The sequence below is a fragment of the Setaria italica genome, chromosome VI (genome assembly GCF_000263155.2).
Source record: "Setaria italica strain Yugu1 chromosome VI, Setaria_italica_v2.0, whole genome shotgun sequence".
Classification (NCBI taxonomy): domain Eukaryota; kingdom Viridiplantae; phylum Streptophyta; class Magnoliopsida; order Poales; family Poaceae; genus Setaria; species Setaria italica.
Window position 1 is genome coordinate 10,214,194 of NC_028455.1, and position 27,583 is coordinate 10,241,776.

General features: G+C 42.2%; 3 protein-coding genes across 5 annotated transcripts; 1 reads left to right on the forward strand and 2 right to left on the reverse strand.

Annotated features, from left to right (window-relative positions):
• Window positions 1-7,954: 7,954 nt before the first annotated feature.
• Window positions 7,955-12,135, forward strand: LOC101785564 (probable receptor-like serine/threonine-protein kinase At5g57670). 2 transcript variants are annotated; one of them, XM_004973036.4, is made up of 11 exons: window positions 7,955-8,510; window positions 8,619-8,710; window positions 9,180-9,298; window positions 9,579-9,700; window positions 9,786-10,184; window positions 10,476-10,730; window positions 10,817-10,974; window positions 11,174-11,253; window positions 11,341-11,476; window positions 11,564-11,713; window positions 11,813-12,135. In XM_004973036.4, exons 1-11 carry the CDS (start codon window positions 8,342-8,344, stop codon window positions 11,930-11,932), a joined length of 1,800 nt encoding a protein of 599 aa, XP_004973093.1. In that variant the 5' UTR covers window positions 7,955-8,341; the 3' UTR covers window positions 11,933-12,135. The 2 variants fall into 2 exon arrangements, with proteins under 2 accessions (XP_004973093.1, XP_004973092.1); XM_004973035.4 differs by having other exon boundaries at window positions 7,959-8,510; window positions 9,783-10,184.
• Window positions 12,136-13,128: 993 nt separating this feature from the next.
• On the reverse strand, window positions 13,129-14,543 carry LOC101786237 (zinc finger protein CONSTANS-LIKE 1). The gene has a single exon (XM_004973037.2). The coding sequence runs from the start codon at window positions 14,436-14,438 to the stop codon at window positions 13,593-13,595; it is 846 nt and encodes a 281-aa protein (XP_004973094.1). The 5' UTR covers window positions 14,439-14,543; the 3' UTR covers window positions 13,129-13,592.
• A 5,475-nt stretch (window positions 14,544-20,018) lies between these two features.
• Window positions 20,019-26,703, reverse strand: LOC101786633 (ADP-ribosylation factor 3). Of its 2 annotated transcripts, none has more exons than XM_004973038.4 (8): window positions 26,402-26,703; window positions 26,230-26,268; window positions 26,068-26,130; window positions 24,206-24,224; window positions 22,726-22,837; window positions 21,345-21,392; window positions 20,726-20,856; window positions 20,019-20,443 (listed from the first exon to the last, which is right to left on the reverse strand). In XM_004973038.4, the coding sequence occupies exons 1-8, from the start codon at window positions 26,502-26,504 to the stop codon at window positions 20,404-20,406; spliced, it is 555 nt and encodes a 184-aa protein (XP_004973095.1). In that variant the 5' UTR covers window positions 26,505-26,703; the 3' UTR covers window positions 20,019-20,403. The 2 variants fall into 2 exon arrangements, with proteins under 2 accessions (XP_004973095.1, XP_004973096.1); XM_004973039.3 differs by having other exon boundaries at window positions 20,019-20,412; window positions 26,402-26,697.
• Window positions 26,704-27,583: the final 880 nt, after the last annotated feature.

Consider the following 27,583-nt stretch of genomic DNA (forward strand, 5'->3'; position numbering starts at 1 on the left):
GCTCCCATATCATTTCCTTCTCTCGCTCGAGGACCGTGCTTGTGGGGACCACGCTCTCATCAATTTCAGGGCTTTTCCAAATCTGAAAGCTTATTGGGATATTATCCCTAACAAGAAACTAAATTTGATTCACCAATTTGGTCTTAGCATTATCTGGAGCAGATGGTTCACCCCCTTCATTAAGTTCCATGATGATGATACGGCCCTCTAACTTCTTCTTGGGCCTCATTTTTGTTTAGGCCTACTCGATCCAGATGGCTGAAAAATGAAAGAACTATTAATTCCTAATAATCTTGATAAGTAGAGAATTCAAATCATGTTTACATATAATAATTGATATACCTCGCCTTGTTGCCTATCATTGCCTCCCTTAGCAATTGGTTGCTCCTTATTGCCATCACCACACATGTTGAAGTAGATGTCATTCTGGCTATGATCAACCTCTTCATTTGGCGGATCGTTCGTGCGACCTTGAGCAATCAAATCCATTAGGTATTCCTCATCCAATTGGGCCTACTCATCCTCTGATCGTGCCATTGTAACTAATATAATATAAAAAGAATTATTTAAAAAATGACTTTAACTTATACAATTTCAAACAATAAATGACTAAAAAAGAATGAAACACTTGAAACACTTATACAATTTGTTACAATAAATGACTACAACAATATTTATTGTGAATTGCTAGTAAATGAAAAAAAAGAATTAAACACTTATACAATTTGTTACAATAAATGATTACAACAATATTTACTGTGAATTGCGAGTAAATGACAAAAAGAAAAGAGTTAAATAAATATACATTTTGTTACAATAAATGACTACAATAATTATTATTTACTATGAATTGTTAGTAAATGAAAAAAATGACTAAATAAAACTTATAAATTTTGTAACAATAATTGACTTCGGAATGAATAGCTAATATTTGTAACAATAATTGACTACAAAAATTAACATGATTTCTAAAATAATTTGGTAATTTCTAAAAGTATCAGAGCAATTTTCTAGTATTTCTAGACATTTCTAACAATTAACACGATTTTCTAACATGGCATGTTGTACAATTTATGATTAATAGGATTTATAGCTAATTCAAGAATTTTTCTATATTTTCTAGCTAATTAAACATTTTTTCTACATTTTCTAGCTAACTCAACATTTCTAGAAATAAAAAAGGAAAAAAATGACGTCAACCGGTCGCGAGCTTACGGCAGCGGAGAAGACGGAGCCCGCGGCCGGCCGGTTGCACTTCGTGCAGGACGGATCACGGGTGGCATCACCGGTGTCGGCGTGGCGCCGGTTTCGGCGAGGCCGGCCGGCAGCACGTCGACCGGGAGGAGGCCAGCGTGGAGTGGAGGAAGGGCAGCGGAGTGGGGAAGCCGCCAGCGGTCGGGTCGGGGGCGGCGCCGGTGTCAGGCGGGAGGCTGGCGGCGGCGGAGTGGAGGCGGTGTCAGTACGGTGAAGGAGGCCGAGGCAGCGGCAGTGGAGGAAGGGCAGCGCCGGTCGAGGAGGGGCGGTGCTGGCGTGGAGGTTGGGCGCCGGCGACAGGAGGCTACAGAGCCGCGCGCACGATGGGGGTGACGAGGCTGACGTGGGCACATAGCGTCGGAGAAGGCGCTGGGGGCGTGACACGACAGCGGCACGCGGCATGGAGGAGGAGTGGAGGATAGGGTTTTTATCTCTCCCACCCTCCCCCCCCCCTCCCGTCCCCCGCCCAGTACCAGATCTTACCCCCACTTAGTACTAAAGCCCTTTAGTATCCCCTTTAGTACCGGGTGGTAGCTACACCCAGTACTAAACGGGGTGTGCCACACGCGAAATGAAAACACACCCCTTTAGTACCGGGTGTAGCTATCACCAGGTACTAAAGGGGTTATAACCCACTGTTTCAGTTCCTGCCAAGACAAATGTTTTATTTCCTTTCTTTTAAAATTGCTATTATATTTATTTATTGCGTAGTAAATCTAATAAAGTTCATAAAATTGCAAAAAAAAAGTTTGTTATCTTTATGTTGATTAGATCTACACAATGAAAATATTAGATGTAGTTAAATATCAAACATAGTAAAATTAGTAATATTAAGTTAGTAATAGGTTATAAATGGTCATAATACTAATGTTAACTTAAAAATAAGAAAAAATAAATATTTTCACCATGCAAAAATCAAGAAAAATATTGCCTGTAGTGTTATTAACATGTTTACCATCACTTAGTCATCTAAATTTATTGTTTAATATTTAATGGTGCTACAAAAATCAAAATAATTAATATTTTAACCATGCAAAAATTAGTTCTAGTTTAATAACTGCATAGAACGTTGTTACATTACTTTGTCGCTTGACTACAAAACTTTGTTACTTGACCACATTATATTACATATCATTACAATGCATTATTATATTAATTTGTCACTTGACCACCAAACATAGCATAATGGTTTCAATACATTACACATCATCATCTAATGGAACATTAAGAACCTTCCTCTTGACGAACGTCCCTTGGTTGTGATCGCGGCGTAAAAAGGAGTGTCCTCTTTGGCTAACAGGATGCTTGGGTCAACCTCGACTGAAAATGCAGAAAGATCATCGACTAATCATAATCCTCTAAAATGACAATTTTATCCTCAACTCCAATGAGTTTTCTTTTCCTTGGAAGAACTATATGGCGCTTTGGCTGATCATCTGACTTATTAGCACCCTTCTATTTTGGTTTGCTTAATATGTCCTTAACATAGAAAACTTGAGTCACATCATTGGCTAGGACAAATGGTTCATCTCTGTATCCAATCTTGTTCAGGTCCACTATTATCATCCCATAGTTGTCTGTTATCACGCCTCCTCCAGTAAGTTTCACCCATTGGCACCGAAACAGAGGGATTTTCAAAGGTCCATAATCGAGTTCCCATATCTCCTCAATGACACCATAGTATCTGTTTTTTTCCATTGTTGTCTATTGCATCTATACGGACACCACTATTTTGGTTTGTGCTCTTTTGGTCTCGGGCTGACATGTAAAATGTGTACCCATTATCTCGTATCCTTGGAATGTTGATACTAAGATAGATGGACCCCTAGCTAACCATGCTAGTTGCTCTTCAATCGTGTCATCACCCATCAGTCGTCGCCACAACCAAGAGGTGAAAGTTTCAATATGATGACGTGTAATCTAGGCCTCAGTCTTCCCCTAGTTTGAGGACCCTACAATGGTCTTGTGCTCCTCCAAGTATGGAGCCACCAGGGATGATTGTTGTAGGACCATGAAGTGTGCTTTACAAAATGTACTATCATCAATATCCATCTGAGCTTTCCTCCCTGATATGCCCTTTCCCTTGAGTCTCCCCTCATGGCATGATGCAAGAACTCCAATCGAACTCAGGTCATCAATAAAGTCAATACAAAACTCAATGACCTCCTATGTTCCGTATTGCTTTGCGATGCTTCCTTCTGGACGGGCACAATTACGAACATATTTCTTCAGAACTATCAAACCTGTCAAAAGGGAACATATTGTGTAGAAATACAGGACCAAGAATAAAAATCTTTTCAACAAAGTAGACTAGAAGGTAGGTCATGATATTAAAGAAGGAAGGTGGAAAGACCATCTCAAAGCTGACAAGGCATTGCACAATGTCATTCTACAACTTTAATAGATGGTTTGGATAGATTGCCTTCTGAGAAATCATGTTGAGGAATGTACATAGCTTCACGATTGTCATTCTCACATTCTCTAGTAGAATACCCCTCAGTGCAACAAGCAGCAATTGTGTCATCAGGACGTGGCAGTCATAGGCCTTTAGATTTATGAATTTCTTCTCTTTAACATTTATTATTCCCTGTATATTCTAGGAGTAGCCTGATGGGATCTTGATACTATTCAAGCACTAGAACATGTTTTTTTCTCTTCCTTGTTGAAAGTATAACTGGCATGCAAATAATGTCCATCATCTCTCTTTTCCAGATGTAGGCCATCTCGTTATTTCATACATTTCAGGTCCCAACGTGCTTCAATTGTATCATTTGCCTTTCAATATGTACCAAAGAAGCCAAGTATGTTCACAGAAAGATTTTTTGTCAGGTGCATCACATCGATTGCATTACGGACCTCAAGGACTTCCCAATAAGGTAGCTCCCAAAATATAGACTTCTTCTTCCACATGGGTGCATGTCCGTCCTCATCGTTTGGATCAAGTTGGCTACCAGAGCCCTTGCCAAAGACTACCCTCACATCCTTTATCATAGAAAATACACGTTTACCATTACAGTGAACTGGCTTAGTACGTTTTTCTTCCTCCCCTTCAAAATGGTTCTCTTTCTTTCTTAACGGGTGCTTAGCAGGAAGAAATCGACGATGGCCTGTATACACGACCTTCCTATAGTGTTTCAAATACATGCTGCAAATATCATTTAAACAGTGCGTGCAAGCTCAATATCCCTTGTTTGTCTGTCCAGATAGATTACCAAGCGCTAGTCAATCATTGATGGTTATAAACAACAATGCTCATAGATTAAAAGTCTCTTTTTTGTCCTCATCCCACACATGTACACCTTCTTCCTTCCATAACAGTAAAGTTTATCAACTAACAGTCTTAGGTAAACATCAATGTCGCTGCTAGGTTGTTTTAGGCCTTGGATAATTACCAGCATCATAATGAACTTGCGCTTCGTGCACATCCAGGGCGAAATGTTGAACATACATAAGGTCACAAGCCAAGTGCTATGACCACTACTGAACTCACCGAATGGATTGAATCCATATGTACTTAAACCAAACCGTATGTTCCTTACATCATTTTCAAACTCAGAAAATTCTCTGTCAACTATTTTTCACTGGGACCCATCAGCGGTTGTCTGATCATTTCATCTTCCTTATGTTCTTCTTTGTGCCAACACATCAACTTTGCATGTGCCTTGTTTCTGAACAAATGCTTCAAGTGTGGTACTATAGGGAAATACCACATTACCTTCGCAGAAACTTTCTTCTTGCTGGCCTGCCCCTCAACATCCCAGGGTCATCTCGCCTGATCTTATAACGCAGCGCTTCGCACGTAGGACAAGCCTCCAATTTCTCATATTCCTCACCATGATAGAGGATTTTGTACCTCCAAATCCAGAGGGCAAATAACCTTTTTCACTTCGTACGTTGAGGATGGCAATTTGTTCCCCTCAGGAAGCATGTTCTTTATGATTTTCATTAACTCATCAAAACCCTTATCAAAAACTTCATTTTTTGCCATCCACTACAGTATTTTTAGTGTGGTACCCAACTTTTTATAGTCTCGTTTACAATCTGGGTACAACAATTTCTTATGATCATCTAACATACGCTCGAACTTTTTTGACTCCTTCACATTCACGCAGTCTTACTTTGCATCTCGCAACACCTGACCTAGACCATCGGTAGGAACTTCTTCTGCAACCATCTTTTCTTCAGTCTCGCCCATTGCAGCATCTGCAACGGCACCCCTGGAGTCCACACGAATATAGTTATCATCTTTTTCATCATCGTCATCTAACATCATAAATCCCATTTCCCCATGTTTGGTCCAAACGAAATAGTTAGGCATGAATCCCGAACTATATATGTGGGCGTGAATAATCTTTCTAGATGAGTAATCCTTCTCATTTTTTAAAATTCGGCATGGACAACAAATGAAACCTAACAACGGCTTGTTGGACTTTGCCAGATCGAGAAAACCACACAAGCCATTAATATACTCCATGAAGCGTTTGTCCATGTTGTACATCCATTGCCGAACCAAAGATATTCTGATCATTCATAGAATTATACATGAAACATAACAAACATGATACAAATTTTATTAAACTCAAATGTTGGTAAAATTTCAGACCCAAACAACATGATACTATACAACAAACTCAAATGTTGTTAAAAGTTTAGACAGAAATACACAAATTTACTTTCAGACCTAAACAACATGATACACTACGACAAACCATCCACTGAGTACTATCTAGGAGGACTTTAAGCATCCTTGGGCAGCGAAGACGAAGGTTTCACTAACCCAGCCTCATCCTGTGATTCATTTGTGCCTCCTGCGATGGTAGTACTTAGCGGACCTGAAAACCCCGGGACTGGTGGTGGAGCATAACGACCACCAAAAGGAAATTCCTGACCCGCTGCACCATCATCTTCATGACATCTTTCCCACATGCTCATTTTCTTCGGCTTATCATGAGGACCAACTATGGTTTTCCCCTTACCCTGAGAGGAACGACGATCTCCCCCGCCGTCGTCACTACCTCCAGCAGCAGCAGTCATCTCTATATACCACAATTTATTTAGCTCATACTTGCAAATGACTAAACTATGAACAAATTATATTTTTTTCCCATAATTTATTTAGCTCAAACATAACATATAAATGAAAATTTTCTACATTATAGCTTATTTTAAAAATGAGTCATGGCATATCTCTATTTCATCTTATTATCTCTGTCTACCATAATTTATCTCACTCATATTTACAAATGATTAAAATATGAACAAATTATATTTTTCCCCATAATTTATTTAGCTCATATTTGTAAAGGACTAAACTATGAAATTATTCCTCTAACCTCATATCAATTTCTTTGACTAATACAAAACATAGCATCCAAAAAATTGTAGCTTATTCTAAAAATCACAAATATGAGCTCTAAATAACACATGCATATAAATGAAAATTTTCTTCAGTGTACCTTATTCTAAAAATCATAAATTACTCTAGGTTTAAAGCATAAAAGTTAGTATACTGATTATGTCTCAAGGGAGGATGAAGTTTCTAACCTTTAGAATACTTGAATGAGTGAAATCCCCACGAAATGCTTAAAAATCCGGCAGAACCTCCCCTATTTCACCATGAATGGATGAAGCACGAGCTGGAGGAAATAGCTCAGGCAGGAGGAAGAAGACGCCTGGTTTATAGCAGGGAAGTTAGTATCAGTTGGGGGCTCCAACTGGTACTAAAGGTCACCCATTAGTACCGGGTGGAACCTCCACCTCCACCCGGTACTAAAAGCCCTCACCCAACCGGTACTAAAGGGGGTCACGGGAGCTCATGGGGAACTAGCCAATAGACCCAACACTAATGCTCACAGTAGTACCGGGTCAAAAACCAACCAGTACTAAACCTCTAGACAAATGCCGAGTTTTCTATTGTTAGTACTCTCTCCGTTCCAAATTGTAGGTCATTTCTACTTTTCTAGGTGCATAGATGGTTGTACTATATTTAGATGTATATAAACATCTGTGTATCTAGAAAAGATAAAACCACATACAACTTTGAACGAAAGGAGCAGTTCAACAATAGCGTGCAAGCCTTTTGCATGTTCTAAAGTAAAACATGTGGACAGTTGAAGTGCCGTTTATTTGCCACATATACATCTATTCAGACTAGACAGTAGGTTGTAACATTGACCGAGATTGGGTGCTCTCTTATCTTAAAACTTGTTGATGTAACTTCTCAAACATCTATATATGTCTAACACGCTTTAGAAATGTAGAAAAATATATCGCGCAAAAGGTCAAAGCCTGTCCCCATTGGACAAGTTCATCCTCAACTAACTACCACATTGACTAACACATTAACCTGTAAGTATACAAAAATAATCATATGCAAACTCTAATGCGACAAATACTAAAATGAATTCGTCCCGTGAAAATGGAAGCAACTCCGATGCAAAAATGGTTATTGTACATTTGTATTCTGACCAAGAGGCACCAGTTATACACTGGATTTTTTTTCCCAATTATGAACAAGTACTAGAACTCCTAGCTTTTTTCCATAATCAGAACCCAATCAGAGGCAGTTTGGAGGAAATTAGTGCCCTTGTAAGATCAGGTCGGGTACCAGCTTCAAGTACATCTACTGCCAGATCCAATCAGATTCAGGCACCAGTCCTAGGTTGGCAGTTGGCACAGTGCTCTGCTGAATTCTAATCCCATCCCATCAGATCCCTCTCTCTACCCATCTTTGTACCTGCACGCATCTTCTGTCCTAAGCAACCCCATTTCTGTAGTCCTGCAATGGCAGCTCCATCCCACTCTGCCCAGTCAGCGAGCGAGCTAATGGAATGGCCATCACTGCCCTCAACTAACTAACCACCTTTTCACTGCGCCCCACTGGCCACTGCCATACCTATCGCCATGCACGCGCGAATTGAGCTCCCCGTCCAGCGCCTACAAATCCCTGTCACTGTCCCCGGCCGTCGCCGTCGCCGCCGTCGCCATCGCCCCCGCAGCAGCAGTGCCGGTGTGCCACTTGCTGTCGGCCAGCTCGAGCTTTGAGCTGAGTAAGAGAGGGAGTTGGGGGAGGGTTGGTGTTCAGAGCATGGACACCATCGAGGAGTGTGGCGATGGCAGCGACCGACACCTGCTCTCCGGCTCCAGGATCCTCGTCGGCGTGCCGGACAACTCCCGGGGGTGCTCGGAGCTCCTGTCGTGGGCGATCGGCGCCGTCGCCAAGGCCAATGACTCCGTCGTCGCCGTCCACGTCCTCGGTAAGTTGTTGTGATCAGTGTTCGCCTCAGTAACTGATCAGGTGTTCTGCTGCTCTTCTTGTGTCGGTCAATCAGGTGTTTAATGGCTGTGGTCTGTGTGGATTGCAGGAGGGAGAGGGAGGAAAAAGAGGCTGCAGAAGGCGAACGCCTTCGTCATCTACATGCTCGGAGAGTTCGTGGAGGCGTGCGAGGCCAAGCAGGTGAGATCGAAATGAAGAAACAACAATGGAATTATTTTATTAGGCTTCGGTGATTTCTTGGTACCTATTGTATGTATGTTTTGGTGAATTCAGGTGATGTCAGAGTGTAGCTCTTATTGATTCTGTTTGGATTGTGTTTTCTAATTGTTTGGGTGAGGTTTCCTTTTTTCCCCCCAATCTGTGATGGCAGTGCTGTGGGAACTTGGAAGCAAAGTTTGTGCATAATTGGTAGTTGGTGTTGGAGTTCCTTTCTGTCAGTTTTGTCATGTATCTTTTCAGCTGTTAGCCAGTTAGGTGAAGTTGGGCTTTTAGGCCATGATGATGATTAGTGCCCTGCTCTGGCTCTGTCTTTTTTGCCTGTCCATGTTCTCTTCTGTACTTGTTTATACTACTAGTAGTTCCGGGATAATGTATTGTGGTTAGGCGTGAGACAAGTGTGTAACCCTTTTTATTTTCTTTTATTTTTCAGATCAATTTGGAGGCTAAGGTGGTTTGCAGCTCAAACATTGGGAGAGCCCTGACCCAAGAAGCTGCACTGACTGATGGAAACATCCTTATTGTTGGGAGATCAAGAAATGCATACCATAGGTAACCTCAGCACGCTACTTCGATTCTCATGTATTCAAGTACGGAACTGAAATTCTCCTCAAGTTTGTGATGTCAGATTATGTAATATGCAGTTTGTATGGACTGCAAAGTGGCTCTTGTTTGAAAAGTTAATTTGCAATTTAATTCAAGAAACAATTTAGTCTAATTTGAAAAGTAAATTGCAATTTAATTCAAGCAATTCTTTATGGGTCATCTCTAGTGAAACTGCTACTATTAGTTAAAAGCCTAGAAGACTGAAATTACAGTTACAACATAACAGGAGCCATTTTGAGACTGCAAACTACTGCTTCATGCATGCTCCAAAAAACTGCTCTGTGATAGCTGTTGGAAGAGAAGGCTTACCACAATGTAATGCCCGATTAAGGTCTCGGTCGTTCGATGGTAAGATCATTTTTTTCAAAATAAAATGTTCTCAGATGCGTGATAAAAATGTTGTTGATACTAATTCTGAAACTGAAAGCAGCAGAAAGCAACATATCCTCAAGCTCAACATGGAGCAGAAGATTCCCACCACTTCAGAAGCTACTCAGATCAAACTCAATGCGAAAACCGGCTCAATCCAGTACTGAAGGCGCTGAGGACAAGAGCTCACCGAGAGCGGTTCTTGATGGTCCGGAGGAAGGGGACAACCAAGTCACTGAAGAATGCTACAGCACGTCTAGCCATGAGGTGAGCCGGCGTGGCCACAATGGCCTATGGAGGCGGTTGTCAGACATGAAGCTCTGGCTTCCATTCCTAAGGACAATCGGCGATGACAGTGTGAGGGCCAGCGATGCTGGTTCGGCGTATGCTGAAGATCAGAAGCCTGCCTGGAGGTGTTTCAGCTTTCAGGAGATCTCAGTGGCTACTAATGATTTCCATCCAGGTAATTCTTTTCTAGTATTTCATTAAATTGTCAGAATTTTCGTTCAGGCTAGTGTATGAGAACTCAGTGAGTTTCTGAAGATCACTGAATTTTGAATTTTCAGAAGTACAACAGCATAAGAAATTTTCAGTATACAACAGCAACAGGATCAGTATACAAAATAATTGATTGAGTTTTCAGAATTTTGGTTACTCTTAATGTAACAAAAGTTTACTGAATTTGATGTCATCATAAGAAATGAGGCATCAAAATTACAATGCTATGCTGTAATCTTTTTATGGATTATTGTAGATAACTTGGCGGGAAGAGGAGGCTATGCAGAAGTATACAAGGGCGTCCTATCTGATGGCCAATATGTAGCTGTAAAGAGGCTGGCAAAAGGCTCGCCCAGTGAACAGAAGGAGAAAGAGTTCCTGGCCGAACTGGGGATTCAGGGACATGTATGCCACCCAAACACATCATATCTTCTTGGATGCTGCGTCGAGAATGGATTATACCTGATATTTGAATTCTGCGCAAACGGAACTCTAGCATCGGCATTGCATGGTACACTGAATTTCAGTCAGTAGTATTATTCAGAGATGGTGAAATTTTGCCGGAAACATTGTGACAACAGAGGTCAAATTTTGCAGGGAAGAGTGGGAAAACCCTTGAATGGCCTTTGAGGTACAAGATTGCGATTGGCGTTGCAAGGGGTTTGCAGTATCTGCATATGTTCTGCAGGCACAGGATCATCCATCGTGACATCAAGGCCTCCAATGTGCTTCTTGGTGATGACTTTGAACCTCAGGTAAATCCATTTTCTGACTGAACGATGTCATCTTTTTATGATCTGTATGCCAAAGGAAATGCTACAAACCAACAACAATGGATAAAAATATTGGTACGTACAAGAAAACTAAGCCAAACTGAATCAAGATTATATGATCATGCTAAATCAAATTTATCAGAAGGATTGCTTGATAAGATGAATGCCATCTCTTCTGCAGATTTCAGATTTTGGACTAGCAAAGTGGCTCCCCAAGCAGTGGACTCATCACTCTATCATACCCATAGAAGGCACATTTGGGTAAGAACAGTATTCTAATATTAAAACTGTTAATGCAAACACATTGCAATTCGACTCAAATTTTCAAAAATAAAAAACTTTGTGCAGGTACTTGGCACCAGAATATTTCATGCATGGCATCGTTGATGAGAAGACCGACATATTCGCTTTTGGGGTTCTGCTGCTGGAGATTGTCACTGGAAGGAGACCTATTGACTGCTCCAAGCAAAGCCTTCTGCAGTGGGTGAGCATTAGAGGCACAAATATGAGAAACAAATTATGTCTTTACTAAAAAGCAATTCACATGTATGACTGACTCCCTGCTGTCCAGGCAAAGCCACTCCTGGAGGCTGGGCAAGCGACTGAACTTGCCGACCCGAACCTCGGCGACGACTATGACCAGGATCAACTGAAGAGGATGATTGCCGTTGCATCCCGCTGCATTATGCGACCGGCAATGTGGCGGCCCTCAATGGCCGAGGTACCATGCATCAATTTACTACCTGAACTGAACTGATTGACATGTTGTGAAATGTTCAGTGATGACCTAATGTCAGTTATTCTCCATATCATCTTTCAGGTTCTGCATTTCCTGTCTACCGATGATTGTCTGAAGGAACCGGAGAAATGGAACATTCCAGAGGACGAGGTCGATGACATGGATGATTGCACATTGTTTTCTGAATCTTGTTCTCCATAGTTAATAGCCTCCTGCCCTTTTTGTATTTGCTGCTGCTGCTGGCATGCCTTCTTCTGATGGTGCTCGTGCTACCTTTTATGTTTCTTTTTTGGTTTTGAATCTTAGATGATTGGTATTTATCATGTAATATAGGAAGGAGATTTTGGGATGTATCCAGCGCCGGTTTGGCTTTATCGGTTAAATTAGAGTATGGATGAGCATAAGAGATTGCATTTCCTAACTGGTGGGATTATGGCTAGGAAACTAAGAACTCTACAAACTCAACACTATAATCACATCGATTTTGAATGCAAGGCCCCTATGATCTCATGGCTGAGGGTATGAACAGTCGCTGACAGGTGGACCTATAAGACAGTAAATTTAAAGAAGACACTATGCAATCATCACCGTCCAAACGTCATCACAACTATATTTTTTAGAATAAAGATTGAGTTAGAATATTCCCAAGACTGATTCCTCATTTGGAAAACATCCCACAAACCGAAAACAGAAATGCTTTAACCATGATAGGCATCGTTAGCTAAACAACTAAATTAACAAAGGACGCAACGATCATGTCGCCCTCCAAAACACGCTAGAAAATTTGGAGCCATGAATCATGCAACCTACTATATGTTCATAAGAAATCACGTAGGATTTATTATCTTAGAACAGATGACAGAACAGCGAAAACTACATGTGAACAACTGCACAAGCTTACTCGGACAGCCTCATGAGCTATATTTAAAATGCATTAATCACCTAATTCACTAATAAAAGCGACTTTTACCACAGGAAATCCATATTATTAGGTGAAAAATAGCACGTTATATGTTTTTGCATAGAACTAGTTATCAAAGGATAGGAAATCCAACCGATACCGACGAACAGTTACACAAGCTATCTTACATAACATTAATTATCCCTATTCCCCAGTTGACCCATCAAAACTCTGAATAATCTCACCCAAAAAGTAACTATGGAGGATCCACAATTGTTGGCTGTAATAGTGACATGAGAAAAGCTACTTATGATACATCAATTCCTAGTTCACTAATTGACCCATAAAAAATCCATTGGAGAAATAAGAAAAATAGATATGTAGATTTTTACAACAATTATATTTACTGCAATAGTGACATAAAATCAAGATCCCCATGGAAACTAATTATCTTGGAATAGAAAGTCAAAACAGTAAAATTGTGGAAGAACAGTTATGTAAGTATTTATCAAAGATTAACCACTTCTTCATCGATTGACCCATCGAAAATCCGCATGATCATCAAAAAAAATACCAATAGCGGACTTTCGCTACAATTTTCCCCTCGGTAAAGATACAAGAGAGAAACCACCACATAACTAATCATCTTAGCATAGAAAATCAATTCATGAAAGCTAATGGTGAACATCTACTTAGGCTATCTTACAACACATGAATCCCTAGTTCACCGATTGACCCATCCAAATTCCGGGCCATCATTTAAAAATAGCGATGGCGGAATTTCACCACGAACAATTGACCACAACAATGACATGAGACAAAACAAACAATGGCGCCCATAGCATGGCGACATGGCCCTCGCCCATTTCTTAACTTGTTTTAAGCTGGGTGAACGCCACCGCCGTAAACGTCATGGCCACCTAATTTCCAAAACCTTCTTCGCGAGGTGTCTGGAACATTCTAGAAGCTTGGCACGACTCCGTAGGCCGCGGCGTCGACGTAGAACCCGACGCCGTCGTCGCGGGCGTCGTCGGAGAAGGAGAGCCAGAACTTGGAGGAGTCGGAGGCGTTCGTGGCGGCGGCGGCGTTGTCCGACGTGGCGGCGCCGGCGGCGCGCTTGACGAAGCGGCCCTTGATCCTCGGCCGCGCCTCGGCGTAAGCCTTGCGGGACGCGTAGCGGATGGTCTTCTGGAACTTGCGGTTCTTGCGCTTCTCGCGGTAGCGCTGCACCCTCGCCACCCGCTCCGCCGCCGCGGCGACCACGGCGGCGGCGCCCGGGACGACGACGGCCGCTGCGTCCGCCGGAGACCATGTGGTCGCCCACGCGGCGGCCATGCCGGGCTGCGCCCACAGTGGTGCACCGCCGTGATGGACGGGCGCAACACCGTCCGGCAGGTATCCGCCGCCGCCCGTGACGCAGGCCGCCGCGAGGTCGACGTCGGAGAGCAGGTCGAACAGGCTCCGGCCCTCGGTGCCGCTGTCGCTGGTGGTGAAGCTGGCCGACGAGCTGCCGTTCTGGGGACTCCCCTGCCCCTGCGCGACCGCCGCTGGCCACGACGACGCCGCATCGACGTCGTCGGGCGCGAAGAGGTCGTCGTACACGCCGGACGCCGCCGCCACGGCGGCCATGGAGATCGGCACGCGCTCGTGGCGCGACGCCAGCAGGTTGGCCGCGTGCACAGCGGCGTCGCAGGGGGTGCAGAGCGCCGCGGCGTCCGCAGCGCAGTACACCGCCGCCACGCCGCCGCAGACAGCGCACGCGGCTCCCCCGGCCGCTGGGCTCGTGCTGCCTTCGCTTCTCATCATCTCCTTGATCGAGCCTCTCCTCCTAGGCTTTTCTTTTCTTCTTGAGCCGCTTGCCTCGGCTTCGCTGAGCTTCTTGCGTTTGTGTGTGGGAGTGGGAAATGGAAGTGAGCTGCTGAGCTGTATTAATAGGGAGGGGGATGCAGTGACGAAGCCACGAAGAGGAGAATGGCAGGAGCTTAGGAAGGTGGAGTTGGTGAATCGCCTAAAGAGGACACGTGGAGCTCTAATGGCCGCGAAAGTTTTGAGCTGAGGGAGAAGATCGTGTAATTTAGGGGGGAAATGGTAGGTGTACTATGGTAGGTACCCTTGTTCCATGCCAACCTAGACCTGCATTTGGCAGAGTTAACTTTGGTACTTATATGTGCCAACAGTTAGTTTTGTTTGCAACATTTAGTTGTAATGCACTTCCAAGATATATAGGAAATGTAAGTCAGGATGTATAATCAATTATTTGTATCAGAAGAACACTTTTACAATTTGGTCAGATCTTTTTATTTGGTACATATATGATGCATGAACAAGTGATTTTTTATTTTCTTAGCAATTTAAATATTTTGAATCTATGCTTGAAATACACATGATTCTTGAAGGTAATCATAGGGAGGTGCTCACGGAGGTAGGGCTACGTGCATGTGTTCGTAGAAGCGAGTATGCGTGCGTGTATGTGATATGCATCTGTACTATGTGATTTGTAAAAAAAAAAGAGAGTCAAGGTAGCTTTAAGGCATGTGGTGGCTTCCATATTTGCTAAGCGATCAAGACCGTTCAATGAATATTAAATGGCTTTAACGGGTGATTGAGAATTATTTAATTTGTGGTCACATGAGATAGTCCGAATGGGTGATACTATGTAGCACTTAGGTACTTAAACGTGTACCAGCATTCTTATTATATGCTAGACAAATGAACCAAGAAGAGAGCAAGACGTATATATGCCCAACTTATTAGCTTATGACACACCGTTTTGCAAGGGAAGATAAAAAACTTAGCTAATGCACCCATTAATAGAAGGTACAAGGTCATTTAAGATCCCCACTACAGCACCATTATCCCGTCAACTTTTATGTGTTCTAGTGACATTAGAAGGCTTATGTTGTCTTGGAGATAGTTATTGTCTCCCAACATTATTCATTTGGATTTTCGGTCATAACTTAGACTGCACCACAATTGTCAATCAAATTGTACTTAGTGACCGCATTACATGGAGTTGTGTTATTCTTTCATTTGGCCAGTAGTTTGTGGTCTTTTGTTTGATGAGTGTTCAATGTAGCTCACATAAGATGAGAAGAACCGTTATTCTAGTGAAAATTACTAGTTTGATAATTTGGGAATTTCCATATATGTTGCTTGTCAGCCTATGTAGAAGTTGCTGTGGTCATAGTGATTTCCGCGTCGGGGAGATTAGCTTAGCTAGTCAGACGGGTAACAGGGAGCTGTCCACTTGGTCTGTGCCGACGTGGGGCCCGCCCCCCCGGCCTACACCGAAATCGCAGAAATTGATCCTGACGATGACGTGGCGTGCGCGGCCGTCCGGGATGTTATTGTGGTGGGGCCTGCCTGCTTTTCGCGGGGGCACGTTAATTCAACGCGCGTATTTAAAACAGTGCGGGGTCGATCTGCTGCTGGCGCGAGTGAGTGGTGATGCTTGGCTTGGATTGCTCGCCTCGTGTTGGGTTGCTGTTGGCAGTGGCCACAACTCGGTTTTGCTTTGCATCGCCTCACTTCCGAGTTCTGTCCGACCTCTCCAATCCTGCCGTACAAGCCAGAAAATCCCTGTTACTGCTGGTATTGGTAAGCTCTTCCTTCCCAAGAAAAACCCGCGTCACGGCCATGGCGTGCGAAACGAGCAAAAGTGATCGTGGGTCTAAGCTCACTGTGATAATATTAGATCAATTTTTACTAATATTAGACATCTATAAGCCGTTGAATTGACAAAAATTAGCAGAAACTAGATATCGGTAGCCTTGAAGCAAGAACAACTCTCTCTAGTTCTGCCTTTGAATCTGTGTGTGTGGTTGTTTTCAGTTGGTTACAGGTGGTCTTGGAGGAGCGCTGTGGTGGACCCCAGCTAATAGCCAGTTTCTTCAAACCAAGGCAATCAGCAGCGCAACCCACCTATCATCAGCGGTCTAGCACACTGCAAAATAAACAAACATACTTAACCGACTAGTGCAATACCACTTTGGTTGAGACTTTAGAATTGTATAGATTGCCATTAGTAGTTAACACAACATCAGGTCGGGTAACCTAATCGCCCCCTATTAAACAAACACGAACCATTAGCTCTTGCTCCGGATAAACTTTTAAAAGCCTCGCCGAGTAAATAAAACTATCGCGCCGCCATCACCAGGGTCTGCCTTGGTGCGGAGCGGCTGCTGATAATTTTTTTTTCCTCTTTTACCCGACGCAATGCATGAATGATTGCATTGAACAACTGCGAGTGAAAAAGTTAAAAAAAGAAACACGAAGTGAAAGCCATGTAGCATGAACAGTAATAGTTTGTAAAGGGTTAAGATTAAAAGGAAAGGTGAAAGAAAGCCGTAGCGCACTCTCCGGGTGGATTAGTGCGCCCATATCCCTGTCGCGCAATCGCGTGCTCGGCGGGCGAACCCGAAAGGGCCACCTGAAAGTCAACGGGGTCTCCCGCGTTGACCCCTTCGCCTGCAGAAAGCAAAGCCCCGACAGCGCACGCGATGGGCTTCCGCTTCCACTTCCGCGCTCTCTCCCCAGAGCGCGACACGTGTCCTTCTGGAACGTTCGGATGGCAGAACTGAAGAAGCTACCGAACGAACCGGCCGGGTGGAAAACCAGCTGGGGCGGACGTCGTCGCGGGGATAGCTGCGTGCGCGGCGCCGGCCTAGTGCCACGTCGGACTCCGAACGGGAGCGCGAGCTGTAGGCTTGGAGATGACGTGGGCTACGAGCACTAGCGCAGTTTCTTTTTCTCTTCTCCACTGCACCTGGTCAGTCAAGAAATTTCTTTTTCTTATTGTTAGGTTGATTGGCAAACCGTCCATGAGCCGTTCTAAATCCTGCCTTCACAGCCGTTCTATATATATATACATATATATATATATATATATATAGACACACGCACGTAACTTTGTATCTCTACATTAAAAATGGTAATAGTACCGTTAATTTCTTTAACTATTCTCTTCTATCATGAAATTCATGGTGAACTGAAAAATGAGAAAAATGCTCCTATTGTATGTAGTATGAATTATTTTTAACAAAATTATACAAGGATATGTACCGAGTGGTCAATTTAACCTTACCATTGTAAAATTGTATGCATCCCATTCCATGCATGAACACAAACTTTTACCGTATAAATCAAAGAAAGATTTGGGAATGGGCCATCCTTCATGAATCATCTATTATTATTTGGCTCGTTCCTTACGTAAAATCTTGGCTCCGCCCGAGTCTCGTACAATACTACTACTGGTGTCAAAAGTAGCTCAATAATAAGTTAACAGTTTAACACTAAAGATGCATGGTGTCAAAAGTAGCTCAATAATAAGTTAACAGTTTAACACTATGATTTCGACAGATAAGGGCTGGCTGGATTTCACCAAACTAAACCCCTTTTTACTCTGTTGTGTTCGCTTCAGCTTCTTTAACCGGCTGCAGCTGCTGCTACATCCCAGCCGAACGACTGCAAGCTTAACCACCTATCTATCTAGAGGGATTATTTTCTAGCTGCTACTATGTGCGTTTTATTATAGAGCTGATGGTTGGCTGCTGCAGCTGCACAGTCAAAATAATCTGTACCGAACAGGCTCGAAGCGCATGAGTGTGTGTGGTAATCAGACTGGCTGCAACCAAAGGTTGCCTTTTCCGGCACGTCCCACTCGTCGCCTTATCCTCAGAGTTTCTTTTTTGGGAGCACTCCTTGCAGGAGATGAGGTTGTTGTTGGCCTTATCCTCCGTTCCTCCCCGCTGCTAGTGATTCCAGAACGTTCCAGCCTTCCTTCACTCCTTCCTTATCCCTTGAGGCCTCCAAAGAAACAGGACAGGCTTATCGAAAGAAACAAAAGAAGAAACAAGACATGATCGACCTGTCCCGTTACAGTTACTGCTGCCCCTTTCGGCATTAATCGCTAACCAAGTCGTTTGTCGTCTTCAGCTTTCATTTCGGCCATCACAGCACAGCAATAGATATTTCCCACCTAGCAGTAGTGGCACTTTGTCCAGCTAGTGTTCCATCCAATCTTATTAATCCACTAACCGAATTTTAGTAATGGTTTGAGAATGTGCTAGTGCTACTATAAAAAATGACAAGAGTTAGGGTGTCACTGTGTCTCTTAATTAGGACAAGTATATTTCTTGCTTCCCTCCGTCCCAAATTACTATTTATTTTTACTTTTTTAAATACATAATTTTTGATAGATATATATTATGTACATAAAAAAAGTCAAAACGAATAGCAATTTGAGACGGAGAGAGTATATACTTTGATAGGGATGTTGAACTCCAAGGTTGGGAACCTTGTTCTATAATGAGTCAGGATTCTTTTTAATGGACACCGTTAGTCATGATAATGGGTCAGCTGGCCAGAGCAATTTACCTCTTCCAAACAGACCTTACAAAGAAAGAAGCGCATATCTAAGTACTCATCCATCCCAAATTGTAGATCATTCTAACATTTTTTATTCATAACTTGTACTATTCATCTATATATACACTATGTCTACATACATATTAAAGACTACGAATTTAGAAATACCAAAATAACTTACAATTTGGTTACAATTTGGTACGGATAGAGTAGAAAGCAAAGGCAGCCATCACTAATATAATAGAGTAATAGTGAAACTTACGCACATTGCTTGTAACATACATCTACGTGAAAAGAAAAAAAAAACTCCGGTTTTTCGACACAATTGTGAAGAACTATCAACTATGGGTGCAACGCGTGTCCTACTGTTGATGATATTACCACGAAAGGCACGTTAGCCCTTTGGGAAACGATTTATTCCAAGGTCCAAGTCGTTAAGTACAGCGTTTTGCTGTGAGACACGACCGTTGAACAGTCTGCGGCACAAAAGTACAAGCAGGCTTGCCGTTCAGCGCAAGAACCTTTGCTTTCAGGTGACGTCCTGGCTGACGCCAATTCGCAGGTCTCCTTGTCTCATCTCGTCAGGCGGATGGGTTGGTTTGTGCGATCGATTGTGCCAAAGGCCAGCCTGGCCGCCTGGGGCCTACCTGCAAATCTTTTCCTGGCATCGGAAGGATCCATCATGAAAACACCTTCTCACTCAATTCCCAAATACCAGTACTACCTTTTTTTTTCCAATATAAAAGTAAGACTCATTTTCTTATTTAAAAAAGTATTGTTTGCAAATGCTTGCACTACAAAAATACTTTCAAATTTTTTTGAACAAGTAGGGATGATCCACCTTTATTTCTTTTCTTTTCAAACTGCATGCCATTTTCTTCTGTACATATGAGTAACCTCGGGCATCCAGTTAGGCTTGCAACAATTTATAACAGAGTCCGTAATGATCCTTGTGTAATTGATGATTGAGTAAAAGATGTAGCAAAAGATGCTTAAGGTGGGAAAAAATGATGCTCAAGGTAGAAAAGTGGTGCGTCTGATCCTTGACTCTCATTATTGACAAGACAAGGTAGAAATGTGGCCCGTTTTAATCATTGAAGAAAAAATGTCACAATCCATGGGATTTACGGGCAAAGACACGGCCACAGTTTGCTCATCATTTTCTACAGACCTATTCTTGATCTCAATATGAGGGTACATCTAATGTACTAGTATCTGAAACTTTAGCAAGCACTTTACAGACAATTGACTGGTGGTGTAAAACTTCTGGAGTTAAAACAAAGAGAATGGGGATTGTCACGCTGACTTGCAAGGAAGAGTGTAGCACCGGCTCTATTGTTTACCATCCAGCAATGGTTCATGAGGAAGAAGGCTACTACATTAGCTGCTTCCGGATTTGAGTGTGTTACTGAGCCTGCAATAATAGTTTGAGTGTGTTACTGAGCCTGCAATAATAGCCAACCAGATTCATGAGTTGCTTCCAACAATTATGTCTCAGTGTGTCCCAATCACGAAGTAAATGTGTCAGCTTGATTTTTGAATTATTTGATAGAGCTGCAGCCTGATCATAGGGCATGGAAAGGACAGCCACTACTTAAAAAAGTGGGAATACTTGTATTATATGCCAATATAAATGATTTATTAAAGACAGTTAGCCACTTGTGGCCTTGTCTTAGCAGATTGTTAACCAGAAACATCATTTAGTACAGGAGTTTCATTAGACTTACCAGTCCAAACCTTCAAAAAGCCCCTCCCCTTTTATGGCAGATGTTTTGAAAATCGCCCATTGGCGGCTCTTGATCTTGTGGAGTTCTAATGACTCCGTTATGGCAGCATCATCGAGCGCACCTGGAAGATCCTGCATGAAAACAATTGACATGTCAGACAACATGCAAAAACACCACATGAGATACAGTAAACTATAGCTACAGGCTACAAGTAACATAAGGCACACAACCCAAAGCAAATGTCTTCTAGAGATATGAAAACACATCATGTTCAACAGTGAACATACTAGCTACATAGTAAATCCGCTTTAAGCAATTTGATAAGAGTGTGCAAGCTACATGGATCGGTCAATGGATCCAACGAAAAATTATGAAGTTAATGATAAAGCAGGGCATTTGTATAGTAGAAAAAGACAATTATATTACAAAAGGTACACTTTATACTGAAAGCACTACAGCCTAAGTCAAAAGATAGCATTTCCATGTGTTTTAAGTGCTGAGGAGTGCGTCAACATTCACGATAATGTGCATAGAAATACATACATCCAATTTAATTCTGATAATCATGAAAAGTAACAAATCAAAACCCATATGAGAAATGTAAATGCTTCTTTTTTACCTGCTTATTTGCATATACAAGGACAACAGCACCTTTTAGCTCATCCTCCTGCCAAATAAAGGCATTTATCGAATCAGTAAGTGTAACAAATTGCAGGGCAAATTGTGCATACTAACCTTTCTTATTCGAGAAAAAAACTAGCCTTTCTGTAAGAAACAATTAAGATCGGAATTCTGCAATAGGAATAAGGACATATGAATACTGGCTATTATTTCAAGTTCTGAATGCCATATGGGTTTTAGAATGAACAATCAAAGTTGTTGAATATTCTACAAATGAAATGGGTATTAATGTGATACAATGACAAGCAGCACAGCACTTGTTACCCCATGCTCCTGCTCAGATACCAGTAGCAGTATTCACTATATCAGACATGTATTCAATACATCGATACTTCTGACATGACAGTACTAAGCTTAGCCCAATTCCAACTAACTCCATCCAAATTGTACCACCCTCTTACAACATTCACTAGCCAAAAAAAACATTATTTCCACTGCATGAACTATGTTGTGAGTTTGTGACTCAACCCTTCTACATTTCTTTTCATTCCTACATATACTAATATACGTATATACTCCACGTGTTGATGCCTCCTTTGTTTTCAAGAGATCCTGTATCTATATCAAGAATCCATTTAACATAGAGCACAACCAACGCCACTAGTATGAACCGCTCTATTGCTTCTGTTGGCATATTATGAATGGATACACAAAAGATTCTTGATACCTCTAACAGAGCAGTTGAATTCATAACCTACCCAAAGGCAGGTTCAGTTTGCAAATCTTGGCCAAACAATCTTCTAATGCTCAGCAAATTTATTCACTACCTTGAAACGTATTGCATTATATACATGCATGTGGCATCAACTTACTCATTAAAAAGTAACCCAAAAAATCACATGCTACAGTGTTGCAATCAGTGTGAATAGTAAAAAAACCTTGACCGGTGGGGGAAGAACCGCACCCACGGCATTGCATTAAGAAGGGTCCGTATGACCCTGGTTGAGAAAACCCCCCGAACCCTGGCCCATACCCGTATAGGGCCAAACTGAACTTGGGCCAGCGTACACCATTACCCAGGCCGGCGCAGCGCACCGTTACTTGGGCTGTCGACGCACCGCAGCCACAAGCCAGCAAGCACAGCGAGGGGAGTTTTTTTTGGGTGCAATACCGAGGTTTGAACCCTGGTCGGTGGGCACGACCACAACCAGCCACACCACTGAGCTATCGCTCAGATAATTACATCTATCTTTGAAAATGTTGTAACCTTTTTATTTCTTCTCATATAATGGCAAGAAATGTTAAATCTCAATCAAATGAGGCCAGGAAAAGCATCTCAGACTGCTTGGTGCAAATGAGAGGTCCTCAGCAAGCATTACCTCAAGGATGGCATGGAATTCTTCCTTTGCTGTTACAAGCCTATCTGTATCACTTGAATCAACAACATATATGATTGCCTGGGTGTTTGGAAAGTAGCACCGCCAGTATGGCCTGAAAATGCACACATATCAAAGATATTGATGGAAAATGAAATATGTTAGTTGATGGAGAAATTTTAAATGCATCATGCCAAGTAATGGTTCTAGTTCTGATATTTGAATGACATAGTATCAGCAATGAAAATCCAAACTGGTTGACATGTCATTCTTCTGTACGAAACCCATGAAGAGTATCAAGCTTCAAGAAAATTCATGCCACGCCATAAATGATTGTTCCAATACTTAATGTAAAAGGGAAAATGGACTATTGCAGTACTTACACAACTACTGCAATATTTATACGGCCATAATTTATTTTCTCTAAAAAAAACTCACATATGGAAACAAGTACAAAAGTCAAAAACAGATTATCAGCAACTAATGTTACAAAAGCATCAAGACTTGCATTGGAGTTCCCTTGTATAGAATATCATATCTTGGTTCGCACTTTAGAACTAGTTACACCATAATTGCTAGGATTCAACAAGACCATGTTTTAAAGATTAATCAGATCCTTCATTTTGATTAGTTTTCATTGCCTACTCCACTACGCATAAATATATCATATATGTCCCCTATATGTTGTGCCACCGAATTATGAATGGTCGATGTTTCAAGAATCAACCAACAAGTATTGCATCCATGACAGGTCCAATGTAAATCATATAGTAGTAAAGCCCCAGTACAGGCTCCATTTAAAAAACTAGAGTATGAAAGAAATTGCGCGCTGCTCCGGTGAAACCCTAAACTGCACGCTGCAGATGTCCCGCACCGTCTTCTTCACCACGTACGTCACCCCGCGACGCTCCGGTGAAGGAGATGGCCAGCGCCCAACTGAGGCAGTGCGTCCGCGCCCTCTCTCAGCCATCGCCACTGCTGATCACCCAACCGCAGCTCTGATGCCACTTGTTGGCAATGGCCAAGGTGAGTTCCTTGAACTCACAAGAACACCACACACACACACACACACAAGAGCTGGGAGAGGGAAAGGTAGATGAGAGAACAGAGCGCACACACTTGACTCAATTTCTGGTGCTGCTGAACTACTTGAGCTGCAGCTGTACTCTTTATAGAGTCTAAAGTCAAAGTAGAGTACACAAAGCTATGAGTGTATCTACCAACTACACTACCAACTACTAGTACTATGTACAAGACAGGGCATACTGCCCACTACTCATGGCACTGCTGCCCCATACGGCAGGCAGTGGCCATTCAGCCGGTCAAGGAGTTTCACCTGCTCCATTGACTTTCAGCAAAAGGAAGAGAGAAGCTAGAGCTAAGCAATTATCCAACATTTTCCATCAACTAAATAAATGGACTAGTACTATTTGCATCAGAAGTGACTGTCAAGAGTTTAACAGTGATGATAAAAAGCCAGTACCTGATGCTTGTTTGTCCACCTGTCGAGAAGAAAGTTGGTGTTAATACAGAAAGATGGATATTTTGAAGGACCAAAAGATAACACAAATACCAACAAGATTAAAGTGGCAGCACTAGAAAGTTAAAGGTGGCTTCAAATTTGCAGTTGAACACAACTAGTAAATGCAGTACAACTGTACGATGCATTAAACATGGGGGAAATATTCTTGGATGTGGATAAACAATCAATTAATAGTGAGGTACCCAAAAATTCAGCATGTAAAATACAATGCACTAGCCAAAAACGTTCAATTGTAACAAAAAAACAACAAAAAATCAGCATTAAGCATGCTGTTTGGGTACAATTTCAGTTCTCATGGCAAAATTTGTGCAAGACTTCACAATAAGCATAAACTAAACAAGGATAAGTAATCTATACAGTGTCAAATGGTAATGACACTAGAAATATCATCTTCGTTCACAAGCCTAGCTTCATAAGGATAGAGCCCATTTCCAACAAGATTAGAACCATACACAAACTTCAAACATAGTATCAAGACAAGCTAGTTAGGCTTCACTCTTTTCCTCAATTATGCTAAAGTTCAGATCCCAAATAATTGTTGGGCCAAGTCAAGTGATTATTTATTCCAAATTCAAATACAACAGTGACAAAGAAACTAAAACAATGCATATTGCATGGCTACAGTTGTGCACCTGTACACGCATCATGCTATTTCGCAAAAGAACCACGGACTAGGTTGTGACATCATTTTTGTCTTAAAATTTACTTATCGATGACCCTTTACTTTGTCTTTACTCAATTTTGACTGTTTTACAGTGCCTTTCCTTCATTTCTAGAGTTGTGTTTGCGTAAGAGTCCAAGTATGACTGGCACAGCATAAGATTGGGTATGCCTTATGACTGCCAGATGCTAGTAGCAAACATGTTCAAACTAACCACACAACATTACCATGAACTTACACTCTGATGCAAAGTTTTTAGATCGAAGTGTGCCATTACGATACTACACCAGCCATAATAAAATATAGAAAGAACCAATCACAGTTCTCTGAACTAAGATAATGCAATCCCTATATCATAGACATTTTGAAATCTGAACATCCTATTTCCCCAGAACAAACTTGGATAAGCAGTAAAAGATAGTGACTAATATATCACAGAAAAACATAAGATAACATGTAGTGCAAGTTGTATCTAGAAGGTTGATCTTAAGATAACATGTAGTGCAAGTTGTATCTAGAAGGTTGATCTTAAGATAACATGTAGTGCAAGTTGTATCTAGAAGGTTGATCTTAAGATAACATGCGAACTTTGGCAGCACAAATGGAGACTAGCAAATAAGCAAGCAAAGTTGGGACCCGTTGATAGGTTCAAACTAGTGTTACAAGCTAAAAGCTAGGCAAAGTGGTCGTAAATTTCAACATGATTCTGTGACAAGATGACAAGATCAAAAAAAAAAATAGTGTTTTAAAGGCGTCGCCTAGGCGTCCAGGCGGACCCAGCTCACCTTGGGGAACCGCTCCACCTTGTTGCCTAGGCTATAAGGCGTGCACAGATTTCCAAGGTCGCCTTAGATGGAAACAACTACTTGCACACAGGCATAAGCATGCATTGGTTTAATAAAATACCACTTTGATTTGACCCAAGCATACAAAATGGGGGTGCAATTACAATCATCTTTTGCAGAACCAGCATTAGATATATTAACACTGATCAGTTTCAATTGCTTGGCTCACATCACATAACAGTCTCTAAGTTTTGGTTTGGAATTGCATTTATATAATTGATATCTGCTCATAGATGTCTAAACAGCCAATGATCAATACAGATGCAAAAGAGAGCGGCAGAATCCGAGCAACTCACCTAGATCCCAGACTTGAAACTTGATGTTGTTGTACTGCACCGTCTCCACATTGAACCCGATAGCTGCAGCAATACACACGCCATCACATCAAATCCACCAACCCCAACCCAACAAGAGCAACAATGCACAGGCAGAGTCCGTAAATCAGAACCGGAACTCACTTGGGATCGTGGAGACGACCTCCCCCATCTGCAGCCGATCTGCGAAGACGAACCAAAACGCACGAGCGGGATCAGAAACGGGGAACCCTCGAGGAAGGGCGCCGCAGATCCGGGGCGGACCCGCGGAGATTCAGGGAGGGAAAGGGCGCGAGACGGGCGGAACGCGACTTACAGAGTATGGTGGTCTTGCCGGCATTGTCGAGGCCGAGGACGAGGATGCGGGCCTCGCGGTTGCCGAAGAGCGACGAGAAGAGCCGCGTGAACACGATGCCCATGGCGACGCCCGCGGCCTGGCACCCGCGGCGGCGCTAGGGATCCGGAGCTCCGGGCTCAGGGCTGGGAGAGATCTGGGATTCGGTGGGAGGGATGGAGGAAGATCTGGGGAAAGGGGAGGGAAGGTGAGAGGGAGTGAGCTGGCGCGCGCGAGTACCGAAGACGAGGAACGACGACTCCGCGACCGGGAGGAAGGGAAAGGCGATGGTGGGTTCGGTGTTGATTTTTTTTTCCAACTCGTTTGTTTGGTTTTGGTTGGAAATACAAATATAGCTTCTTTGGACATTTGAATTTTAAAAAAAACTATGTTCTTTTTATTTTACCTCTTGGATGCTAAGTACTAACTAGATAAATACAACATACCATTCTAATTCGCCAAACTACATTTTCTCCAATAGAAATACATGTTTAAGCAAATGGAGATCAGAAAGGAAGTGGCGTATAGTCTCATTGAGGTCATAAACTCCTTGTATCAATAGTGGTGCCTAAGTACAATCCTAGTGTAATAGGTTCGACCATTATTTTCATCGTGCATGAAGGTGCCATGTCATTTTTCTCCAATATAAACACATGTTTAAGCAAATGGAGATTAGAAGGAAGTGGCGTATAGTTTCATTGAGGTCATAAACTCCTTGTGTCAATAGTGGTGCCTAATAGTGTAATAGGTTCAACCATTATTTTCATCGTGCATGAAGGTGCTATGTCATTTAATTTAGATCGTAGATCTCAATGATGCATAAATTAGCCATCCATCGGTCTCAACAGAGTGCTCACTATACGAACGGTTAGCATGGGATGTATTTGCTTGAATCATATGAAATTATGAATGGAGCATTTCCCCTCGCAACATGAGTGAGTCCTCGCTCGAGAAATGATGTTCTTACTCCATTACAAATTGGCAATAGAGTACTTTTCACCTTGGTTTTGTATATTTACTTTAATATCCAAAGAGTCTCCAATTTTGCCTAAAATAAATAGTTTTTGACTAATTTCTTCAAAATTCATGGTGAGAATCTACTGTTAAATTTAATAAGAGGATATCGATACACGAAAATATTTACAAAATATCCTTATTTTTTAT